Genomic DNA, 12,147 nt, shown 5'->3' with positions numbered 1-12,147 from the left:
ACGAAATTTTTATTTCATTTTAGAAGTAGTAAGAGGCCCTGGAACTTCTTGAGTTGGGGAGTGACATGGTCAGACCTATGCTTTAGGAATATTAATTTAGCAACTAGAGTTAAAGGATAAATGGAGAAGGCAGAGCCTGAATGCAGTGAGGCCAGTTAATAGACTGCTTGAATAGCGCAGGTAAGAGATGATTTGGGTCTACTTGGGTGATGATCATGTGAGTGGAGAGAAGAAAGATGTGAAAGGTCTTAATGGAGGTCAAAAATCAACAAGATTCATTAGTTGACTGAGAACAATGGGGTTGACTTTGAGATTATGAACATAGGTGAATGGAAGAATTCCAACAAATGTAGAGTAATTAAGGAAAGGAATAGGCTTTGGGAAAAGATAATAAATTCCATTTTCTAATTACTGACTTTGAGGTGCCTTTGGGACATCTAGGTGGGGGTATTCCTAATGATCATACTTGTTCTCAAAAAACCCTCCAATCTTTTTTTCCCCATGAGTAGTTTTATAATTTTGTAAGTAGTGTATAGCAAAAAATAAACTGGTCAGTATAAAAATAAAAAGCACTATTTACACCATATACCGTCACAAATTATCCTCTTCAAACCTTTTGAAATCCTCAGCAGGCCTTTACTTTAACAATCAAGAAATAAGGGAGAAAGTTCAGGGAGATGATAACAATGTCTCATTCACTTTTGGTGTGAATCAGGACTGCTTTTAAATTCACATTCATCTTTGAGTTTAACTTAATTCACAGATGTAGAAATCAGTCAGTAAACATTTATTACTATGGGTCAGGCACTGTGCTAAAGAAGCAATTAAAAGTAGTGTTAGATTAGGAAATTTTGGATCATAAGATTATTAATTTGCAGTTGATCAGTCTTTATTTGCTTCCTGTTATGTGGCAGGAACTGCACTAAGTTCTGGGGATACAAAGAAAGCCAAAAGACAGTCCTTCTTTTCAACTTAAGGAAGTAGTAGTCTAATGGGGATGGGAAAGAGAGCATGAAAACAACTGTGTACAAACAGGTGTGTTACCAGATAGGCTGGAGATCCTTTAGATCACTAAGATTAAGAAGATGGAACTAAGAGATTTGAGGGAAGCAAGATCGGGGTATAAAGAAGGAATTGCCAAGCCCAGGGGACACTTAGTGAAGGTGTTCAGATTTCAGAGATGGAGTATTGAGATTAAAAAAGCAGCAAAAATTTATTAAGCACTTTCTACTTGTTAGAGACTGTGCTAAACCTTCCCCCAAAAAGAAAAAAAAAGTTCTTCTCATCAAGGAGCTTAAATGGGGAAAGACTGAACAAAAAAGCAAGTGGAAAAGCAAATGGGAAAAGTAGGGGTAGGAAAGACCCTGCCAAGGGGGGATAGTGGAAAAATAAAAGATTGCAGAGTAAGAGGTGTGGGAGGGATGTACTATGGGACAAGAATAGCAAAGTAGGATAGGGCGAGGTTATGAAAAGCTTAAAATCAAAGGGAAAATTTTATATTGCTTGTCTGCATATTATTTTTATATTATCTGTTAGATCTTGCTGTAATATCTATATTTATATTATCTGAATTCTGCATAAGATTGCATTAGCTTTCTTGGCTGCCATGTCACATTTGACTCCTTAAGCTTGTTTTTCATTAAAACTCCCATTTTTTTTTCAACTGAACTGACCTTTAATCATGCCTTTTTTTGTATTCAAGAAATACATTTTTTGAACCCACATCATTAGGCTTTATATTTGTCTTTCTTAAATTAATTTCATTAGATTTGGCCTAACATCAGAGCCTGTGAAGATCTTTTGAATCATAACTCTCTTGTGTAGCATATTAGCCATCCATTCCTGCACTGTCATCAGCAATTTTGGTCAGTATTTCTTGTGGCTGATAGGAGTAAGAAGGATAGAAAACTTGGGAAAAACTTATCATTTTAGAATTCTTGATATCTGAAGAGAGAAAACTTAGACCTGTTTTTTAAACTTTTAAGATATACATGTTTCAGAGAGTTTGAAGGAAAGACTTCTGATTGCAATGGTTCGAGAAACTAAGAAGGAAGACATTTTAAGAATAAAACTTACTCAAAATCTACAACTTCTCTTGGTGAAAAAGAAAAAGAACAAGTTATTCGCATGTACATATACTTGCGCGTGTGTACACACACACACACACACACACACACACACACACACACACACACACGTTCCAGGCTTCCTTTCAAGTTAATGTCATAGTATGTTTCAGTCCAACTGCAACCACTGTTTTGCCCTCCCACCTCTGTCTTGTGCCTGAATTGTTTTGCTCCTTACCTTTAGCTATGGAAATCTTTGTCTTCTTTCTAGAAGGCCCAGGTCAGATGACATAATTTCCTAGGTACAAAGGTGAGACTAGTACAGTCTCCTTATTTTTACAAATTAAGATGTTGAATCCAAGAGAAAGGGGCCAAGTGGTCAGGTGGGCAGAGCTGGCCTTGAACTTAAGGCACCAGGTACTCTTTCCTCTGACTTCACATCTACATCTCCTAGGTACTTAATCATCTTCTAACTTGCATTATGGTTATCACTTTAGCTGTCTCAGACCTTTCTTTAGTTTGCAAGATTCCTGAAGGCAGGAACTATCCTTTAAAAATTTTTGTAGATCTCCAGCACGTCTCTCACATAGTTGGTATCTGATAAATATCTTTTGAACTGAGTTTATTTTCCTCAGTTTCATCAGATGAGCCTTCAAAAGATAATACCATAAAACATTATTCTATATTCTGGCAATAATAGGTGTTAAGGGACAGGTCAATTCTCCTAGAGCCTCCACAGCTGTGGATCATGGCATCTGAAGGAGTTGCAGGGCAGCCTTTGCTGACACAAGTGTTGTGAATTGGGAATGAGATAAATTGGAGACAGAGGGAAGAGGAGAGAGGTCAGACAACGCAGTGGCCTCTCAGTCAGAGAGGTCAGAGAACAGCAACTGCCTCTCAGGCTCCTTGTATCATCCTCTCACAAGAGGAGATCCATTCTGGCTTGTATCTTGGCAGTAGCTCCCGTGTATTCCAGCAGCTCTCCCATGTATTCCTCCAATTTTAGGAGGCCATAGAATCTAGCTTTGGAAAGGGATCTTGGAATCACAGGAGCATAGAGGTTAGAACTGGGGGGGAACTCATCAAAATTGCCAGGCCAAGTGCTTCATCTGTCACTAGTAACAGAATTTATGATAACATGGGTCCACCTTACAATGCAAATAAAAGGCAACTTAAAAATGATTTCCTGGCTCCTTTTTCTACATCCTCTAAAAGTAAACTTCTTAAACTTTTTCACTCATGAGCCCCTTTCTCCCGAGAAATTTCTGTAGGATCCCAGGTATATAGGTCTATGAAATATACAAATCAGACATTTACCAATAATCAATTTCATGACTCTGACGTTCAATTATGACACTCCATGTGGGTAACCACATGTGGCTTCGAACCACAGTTTAAGACGCTGGGTTCTAATATGTAACTTCCTGATGTGAGCATTACACTGAGAAGCCAGTCTTTCAGATTTGCAGGGCTCATGCTCTGTTAAATTGATCTTCCCATTTAGTAAACTTCTTTGGCTTCATTCTGTCCCTGGGATCAAATATAAAATCCTCTCTGGCTTTTAAAATCCTTCCTAACCAGGCTTTTCCCAACTTTTCCAGTCTTCTGTTACTTTACACTCCCTTCCCTCCGCTTTCCCTTCTTCTTACTCTTGGATGCAGGAGCACTGGCTTCCCTCACATTCCTTGAACGTGACATTCCAGCTTCTGATTCTGAGTAGTTTTATGTGTAGATATGTTATGTATGTGTATGAAGTATGTGTATGAACATGTTTAGTTGTATGAGAGAGCTGTTAGGAATGGTATAGCCCAGAATGAACTCAGATTTCTGGAAAAGGCTAAGAACAGAAAAGGCTTTTAAAGCTACATTGGGACCAATTGGAAAATTAACAGAAAAAAATGAAAGGGGAACTTATGTAGTGTTCCTTCCACATTTTATTTGAAGGATAATGATCTTCAGAAAGGAAGGAGTAGAACAAATATGATGAAGTTACTAGTGTTAACACCTTCAATACACATCTAGTTTATTTCAGTGCTCCCAAATTAGACTGTGTTCCAATAGGGTCTGTCCTTACAGACACTGTGCTATAGAGACTACTACATTATAACACGTGGAACATTGTACTCAGTTATGGGAGACACTTCTTGGATTTGGCTCACTCCTCCAATGTCACACTAGCAGGCTGAGGTTGCAGAGATAGACCATTGCTTTCCTAGCAGTAACTCACTTGAGGGGACACATATTTCCTTCACAAATTTCTAGGCATCTGACATGAGCACTTGAGGTGTAAAACTTATGTGCTTCTGAGATTAAACAACTCTAGAATGTAGTCTTCAGCAATTGGCCCATTCAGAATTGTTTTAAACAGAACTGTTTCTTTCCTATAGTTTGACCATTGAATTTCATGACTTTTCAACTAGAGAAATTTTGTCCTCTTGTTTCTTTTCCTCTCCTCATTTTCTCCCCTCTCCTCATTGTTCCTCTCTTCTGCTTCTGCCTTTGTAATTTTAAATTTAAATTTAATTTAAATCTTCATCCTTAAAAGATTCAGAAGATGTGAATTCATTATGAATAGCAGTTTTCTTTAAATAAAACCAAACAACTACCAAGTCAAACTGGGTACATCTTAGCTATAGAGTCCAGCCCAGCCAGTCATTCATGTTCCAGGATGTTCCGCTGTCTCATCAGAATGGTGCTCACCAAAGCACAATCAAGTTTATTCACTTTTAAACCAGTTCCTAAGGATCCCACAGCAGTTGCTTTTTTTTTCTCAAGCCAGAGGTGAAAGCAAAGAGGGACAAGTCCTTCTGGGTAGCTGTACCTCTCTTCACCTCTGGGAGAAGCTGAAGAGAGCAATGGCTGTGACTGGAGTATTGGCCAAGCAGCCATCATTCAGTCTTTTCTCATTGAGCTGCCTCTACCTGCTCCCTGCTCTATCTTGAACTCCACTTCCTCTCTTGTTGCTCTCTTGTTTGATAGATGCTTCTTGCCTTCTAGTATTCTTCGTAATGCTTTAAATGAGAGCCTTTTGACTTCCAGGCACTCATCTTTTACTTAAACATTGACAACACACTTTTTTCCAGATCTTGATGTAATTTCTCATTTTTTCTTTTAGTCCTAAAAGTTTACCTTTTCAGTTTACCCTTTAATCATAAAGTATCATAAAACATAGAGATAGAAATCTCCAGCAAGATTATCTTTTTGGCACCCTTAAGAAACTTTTTGTTCACACTGGACATTTCTTATTTTTAAAGAATAAGAAATTTTGTTCTGCTTCTTTGAAACATTAAACAGTGCCTACACAAGCTGGGTATTATTTTATTTTGTTAGCAAAGAAACCTCAGAGCGACAACCATACTCTAAACTGCCCAAAATATCAGTTGAAGGCTGTTTCATATAGATTTTTTGTCGAGGTATAATAAAATATGTTAAGTATAAAAGTTTTAATAGTAGTAGTGATCTATACTTTACATCTAATATATATATACACACATATTTATAGTTTTATGTAATGACCGCGTATTTAAAATCAGCCAGAGTCAGGAATTCAGGTTAAGGGAAAAATCTTCAATATTTATTGAAGTGAAGAGGTGAATAAAGATTGCAATAGCAAATATAGGCAGTTGCGACAGGAAGCCAGCTAAGAGAGAGCGACGCGAGCCGAGCCAACCGTGGCAATGGCAATCCCAAAAGTCTCTCCTCCCCTTCCTTTTCCACTCCCCTGCCTCCACCCACCAAAATCGTCATTTCCTATACAACACATCAGGACTTGCACAAAGAGTGGGTGGGGGCCATTCTTTCTCCAAGCTTATATATTAATAGAGTATGGTCCAATTACTATTTAGCCTCATGTGCTTGGGACCTCAGTGCATCAACTCAAGCCTCAGCCCATTACAGTTTTATATATGTATACATACACATATACATACTTATACACCCTGAATATATAAATGTATAATTTGTTTTTTCCACAAAATATTTTTTCTATCCTTTTTATCTTTGACTATTTGTTGTGGAAAGAGCTTAAAGAAATAATGTGTACTTCACACTAAGTTCTTGCTTACTAAATAAGTTCAAGTCTTCTGACCCGAATGAATTGAAATTCAGACTATGTAAAAGAATTTATAGATGCAGTCTTTGAGGAAACTTGGAAAAGAGAAAAAAAACTAGATAAACGAAATCTTCAAAAAGGGCCCAAAAATCCTGCCACATTTAGACTTTTGTACTTGGAGTGAAGAAAGGAGGAATTCCCAAATTGTTCATTAAGTATATGATTGTTAGCACTTATAGCTATATGATGATCCCTAGTAGCCAGCTTCATTAAAACACATCAATGCAGAAAAACCTGAATTAATCTTTTGACAATATTACTACTGTGATAGAAATCAGGAATATTACTTGGTATTTGACAAAATCTCGCATGAGCCTTATAGACAGATCATGGAAGTATGGATTAAATGATTAGCCTAATTAAAAGTAGAATGATCATACACAAAGGCTAGATGTAGATCTGGAAAGGATCTCAGATGTAAGTCCAAACCCCTCATTTTACAGATAAGAACTCTGAGGCCCTGAGAGGTTAAGTAATTTGTCTCAGGTCACATAGGTCATAAGCAGCAGAGATGGTATTTGAATCAAGGTCCTTGGACTCCAGAGCCAGTGTTCTTTCTACTGTGTTTTACAGTAGAAAGACTGAATCCAATCTTAAGTTGGTTTTAACTTGGAGAAATGTGTTATTAGAGGCATGCTACAGGTCTATTTATAATTCCTTTTTGTTCAGTATTTTTCAGGGGCTTGAATGCTTATGAGATTGCAGATGAAAAAGTCCAGAGAAATAGCCAGTATGGCTTTTTTTTTTTTTTTTTTTGGACTCTTTAGTCATATGACTTGATTAAATTTTTATAATTTTTAATTTGAAAGATGGGCTATATTTGAAAAGCCAAAATTTAATGAAGACAAAGGTAAAATCCTAAACTCAAGTTAAAAAAAACCCATACAAGTTTATAATTAAGGAGGTGGTAGCTAGAAAATTTTTCATCTGAAAAAGATTTGAAATTTTTAGTTGACTGCAAGATCAAAATGGGTTAAAAATGTGATATTCCATTTGCCTCTTCCTCCCTCCTCCCACAAAATAAGATTAGATTTCATGTATAAAACTGTGGATTAAGATTAAGAGAAGTAATGGTTTGTTGTATACTGATCCAGTGAGACCACATACAGAATAATTGATCAAAGAGATCAAGGTAGCTTAAAAACCATGACGTCAAGGCATCCTGATGAAAAAACTTGGAGGCACAATTGTAGTTGTATTCAAATATTTGAACATGGCAAGGGACTTAGATCTGTTCTTTGTATCCCACATATGGGATGGGGAGATGTGTCACAGTTTTCCACGGGTAGCCATTCCCAAGAGGTACATAACTGTTCATTTCAAGGAAGCCCTTTCTATCCATTAGTTGTCTGAAATGGAGTGGACTGATTTAGACAGTTCTCAGTACTAGATATGTTTAAGCAGAGGCTAAATAACCACTTATCAAAAAGTAGTATCAGCAAAATTCATGCATCAGGTAAAGGGTTAGCTTGGGTAAATTTGGAGATCCTATTAGAACCCAAGATGATCTATAAGAATATCAAGCTTGAAGATTTAGACACTAAAATTTAGTGTCAAGAGACAGTAAACTCTCTCTTGTCTTCTTTCTAATTTTGTTTGTTTGTTTTAGTAATGTCCATTTCCAAATCTAATTTTGAATTCTATGATAATGCAATATTAGAATGAGAAACATCCCAAATCACTATTTTTGTATATTTTTTATCATTTTGATGATTTATTAGTTTCAGATACTCCTCCTCCTCCACCTCCTACAGAAGATCCAGTCTTTGATGAATCTCCACCTCCACCTCCACCACCAGAAGATTATGAAGAGGAGGAGGCAGCTGTGGTAGAGTACAGTGACCCCTATGCTGAAGAGGACCCTCCCTGGGCACCAAGGACCTATTTAGAAAAAGGTAAATATTATATGATATGTGGAGAAGACAAATTAATTCTCAAAACAATCTCAAGTTGTCTCTCTGCTTCCAAGTAAATTTCTTTCTATGGTAGAGTCTTCAAAATCTCATGTCAGTTTTAAAGATTGTGTGATTTTTAAAAGCACTGCTAGATTATAGTTTGAAAATTCTTGTCATCTTTTGTTCATGGTACCTACCTGTCTTTCCTCTCTCATCTAACAGTGATTAGTTGTTTTATCTTAAGACAAGGAAATGACTTTTCTTTGAGTCCCATGAATATTTAAAGATTTTTTTAGTTATAAAGTTATAAAGTGTAATTTTAGTAGTCTAGTGAATCAGAATATCTAATTTAAGAATAAGAATCACCATAAAGAAGCTTCTCCCAAGAAAGAAACATTGTTAATGATTCATTTCACTTGAAAGGTAAATTTATGAGTGTTTTTAAGGGAATCCTTCCTATATATGAAGCAAAAAAAATATGTGAAATGAAACTAGTAAGAAAATTAAAAACTAGTTTAGACATTGCCCATCAGATTAACATGACTAATAAATAAATATTTTTGAATACATTCAGCTCACCTAGAAAAAGATTCTTGAAAGAAAAGTAATTTTAGGGATAATGATTGTGACATCATTTTCAGTCCAAAGAAAAGTTCTCAACTGCTTCCAAAGTAATTAGTCAGAAAATCTATTATGTGCTAGGCATGTGCTTAATAAAAAGAGGGAAAAGATAGTCATTGTCTTTAAGGAGCTTACAATCTAATGGGAGAGAACATGCAAAGAAATAAGAACAAAACAAACTATATGGGAAAATAATTGAAAGAGGAAAGGTGCTAGAATTAAGGTTGGGAAAAGAGGGAGGGAGAACATTTCAGCATGGGGGACAGGGAGAGTACCCAGAGCCAAGACTGGGAGTCTCTTGTTCGTGGAAGAGCCAGGAGGCCAGGATCACTGATGGAAACGTCCATATTGGGAAGTAAGGTCCTTCTCCTTGAAGAGGACCAAAGGGACATTTCCATATTTTGATCAAGGCACAGTGTGACCAAGATGAACTTGGAAGGCTCTAGCACATGCGGGGCACAAATAGTCCCTGTGAACATTTGGAATGGAGATAACTCTAAATTTTTGCATTTCATGTTTTTTTTTGTTGTTGTTTTTGAGCTGCCACATTTCTGCTTTGCTTATAGAACACAGCACTTTCTTGGGTGCAGGTGTGCCATGCTGGGTAGTCCTGTAACAGTGTCTCCCATGTCTCAGAGTTGATTCCAAAATTTGTCAGAGAGACCTTGAAAGTGTCTTTACCTTGCCTCTTTTGACCCCCCTGTGAATGCTTTCCTGGTGTGAATTCTCTGTGAAATAGTCTTTTAGGCAGAGTAAAGTATAAGAAAGATTGGAAAGATAGGAAAAGACTTTGAATACCAAACAGAGCAGTTGTATTCGGACCTGGAGATAATAGGAAGTTAATGGAGTTTATGGGAAAGGGGTAGAATGTGATGGGATCAGACCTGCTCTTCAGGGAAATCCCTTTTGGAATGGAGGATGGATTGGGATGGGGAGGGATGTGAGACTGGCAGACCTCAGTGGTAGTTTATTGCAGTTATCCAAGCATGAGATGATGAGATATTACAGTGGAAGTGGGGTCAGAGGAAAGAAGTGGGAAACTATTAGAGAAAGGTTGCAAAGATGAAATCAATAGTCCTTGGATATGAGGAGTGAGAGAGAGAGTGAGGAGTCCAGGAGGGCTCTTAACTTGTGAGCTTGACAGAGGGATGGAAGGATGTGTACCCCTACAGTAAGTGCTAAGTTAGGAGATGGGGGAGCACTTGGAGGGAAAGACAGTGTGTTCAGGATGCTGAGCCCAACCTGTCTGTTGGTCATCCAGTCTGACACGTCTGACGGGCAGTTAGTTGGAGATACGAGACTGGACGTCAGCAGAGAGTGGGGGCAAGAGAGGTGGATTTGAGAATCATCAGCCTAGAGATGATGACTCTAAATCTATGGGAGCTGATGAGATCACCCCAGTGAAGTAGCTTAGAAAGAGAAGAGAAGAGGGCCAAGGCAGACCCCTAAGAGACATCCATGGTTAGAGAGTGATGTACAAGAGATGAAGCAAAAAGACCCGGGGCGGGGGGAGGGGGGTGAAAAAGGTAAGAGGAGGAGCAGCAGAGAGTGGTATTTGGAAAAGGGAGTCCTCAGAAAGGAGCAATCAGCAGTGTCAAAGGCTGCAGAGAAGTGAAGGAAAATGAGCACTGATTTCGAAAAGGCCACTGGATTTGGAGGTTCAGAGACCTTCAGCAACTTTGGAGAAAGCAATTTGAATGGTGTGATGAAGTCAGAAGCTAGATTATAAAGGGAGACATGTAATGGTCTCACCTTTTTCTTTTTTTAATATTATGCTGAATAAAATATAAACATCCAAGTAGATTTCAAATAAGGCAGAATCCTGCTAAGTCTTGAATAGTTGTTTGATTAACAACTAACTTAAAAGCATATACATCAGTTGCTGCTTAAAAATGCTCACCTCCCTATCATTCATTGCTTTCAATAAATGAAAAATGGATATTTTTTTCCCTTAACTTTTTTTACAATTAAAAAAAAAAAAAACATTGGCTTGTGACATGTGTGCCTTTTTAGAAAGGATTATTAGCATAATTTTAGGAGAGTAATAGAGGAGCTCATGCAGACAACTCCCTGTGTTAGGAGTTCTTTTCTTGCCTTTTGTCACTAAGGTGCTCCACATAACTTAATTTCCACACTTAAAAACGTATCTTAGCACCATTTGATTCAGTAGAGCAAATGTGACTTTGAAGACTCCTCCAGCTTAAACTCCTCCAACTTATGCAACTTATGCATAATATCATGCATATTTTAAGAACATTTTGAAAATCCTCAATAGAACCTGACAAGTTAACACTGTTCTATGACTACTAATAAAAAGGAAGGCACAAAACAGGAAATGCATCCTGTTGGTATTGCTCACTTTGAGTATTGGAGTCTGTCATTCATTTAGTAAACATTAATAATAATAACATTTCTTGACACTTTACTGAGCTTTGGGGAACCAAAGGTAAAAATTAAACATGTTATAGTAGTTAGAGCACCAGCCCTGAAGTCAAAAGGACCTGAGTTCAAATTGTGGCCTCAGAAACTTAACACTGCCTAGCTGTGCGACCCTGGGCAAGTCACTTAACCCCAATTGCCTCAGCAAAAATAAATAAATAAATAAATAAAATTAAACATGTTTCTGTCCAAGATGACAAAAGATGGATATAATTAGTTTACAATGTTGTTAGAATATAGGTGCACCCTAAGTAAAGCATTATCAGTGGAGCTGTGATATGGTAGAGAACCTCTTCTAGAAAACAGTGAAGAATTATGCAAATAAAGTGACTAATGTCTATGCCCTTTGACCCAGAGATTCTGTTACTAGGCTTATACCCAAAAAGGTAACACATACCCCAAAATATAGTAGCATTTTTGGTGGTATCAGAGCATTGGGGGTGGGGTGGGGAGAGTACATGTCTGTTCATTGGCAAATGGTCAAACAGATCGTGGTCCGTGAATGTCCTGGCATATTTCTTTACTGTAAAAATGGACAAAGATGAGGACTATAGGGAAGCAAAGAAACATTAACATGAATTGCTACAGAGCAAAGAAAGCTGAGCCAAGAAAATGGTCAGCAAAATGACCTCAGCTAGGTAAATGGAAATAGCCACCAACACTAAACCGCCAAAAGTTTGTAAAATCAGAAAGAACAAGTATGACCCTAAGAAGAGAGAGGAGGAGACACTTCTGTCTTCCTGTTCAGAGTTAGGAGATCCACAAGTGTCAAACATTGCACACATTTTTAGATTTTGTTGATATTTTGATACTTTGCTGATTTTTTTTTTTTTTTCTATTTCTTTGCTTTAAAAATTATTCATTGGGGCAGCCAAATGGCGCAATGGATAGAGCACTGGCCCTGCTGCTCAGGAGGATTTGAGTTCAAATCCAACCTCAGACATTAGCACTTACTAGCTGTGTGACTCTGAGCAAGTCACTTAATCTTGACTGCTTTCTCCTCCATATATACATA

The 12,147-nt window shown here is 37.5% G+C and overlaps 1 protein-coding gene across 27 annotated transcripts in view; it reads left to right on the top strand.

Moving 5' to 3' along the window:
• The window catches only part of ABI2 (abl interactor 2), a 112,907-nt gene that overhangs the window by 97,329 nt on the left and 3,431 nt on the right, over window positions 1-12,147 (top strand). For all 27 annotated transcript variants that reach the window (XM_051983750.1, XM_051983748.1, XM_051983741.1 and 24 more), the window contains one exon: window positions 7,899-8,072. In XM_051983750.1, coding sequence (XP_051839710.1) covers window positions 7,899-8,072 — 174 coding nt within the window. The remainder of the gene's footprint in view (window positions 1-7,898; window positions 8,073-12,147) is intronic.

Source organism: Antechinus flavipes, chromosome 3 (genome assembly GCF_016432865.1).
Source record: "Antechinus flavipes isolate AdamAnt ecotype Samford, QLD, Australia chromosome 3, AdamAnt_v2, whole genome shotgun sequence".
NCBI lineage: Eukaryota > Metazoa > Chordata > Mammalia > Dasyuromorphia > Dasyuridae > Antechinus > Antechinus flavipes.
This window is presented reverse-complemented; position numbering and strand designations above follow the sequence as displayed.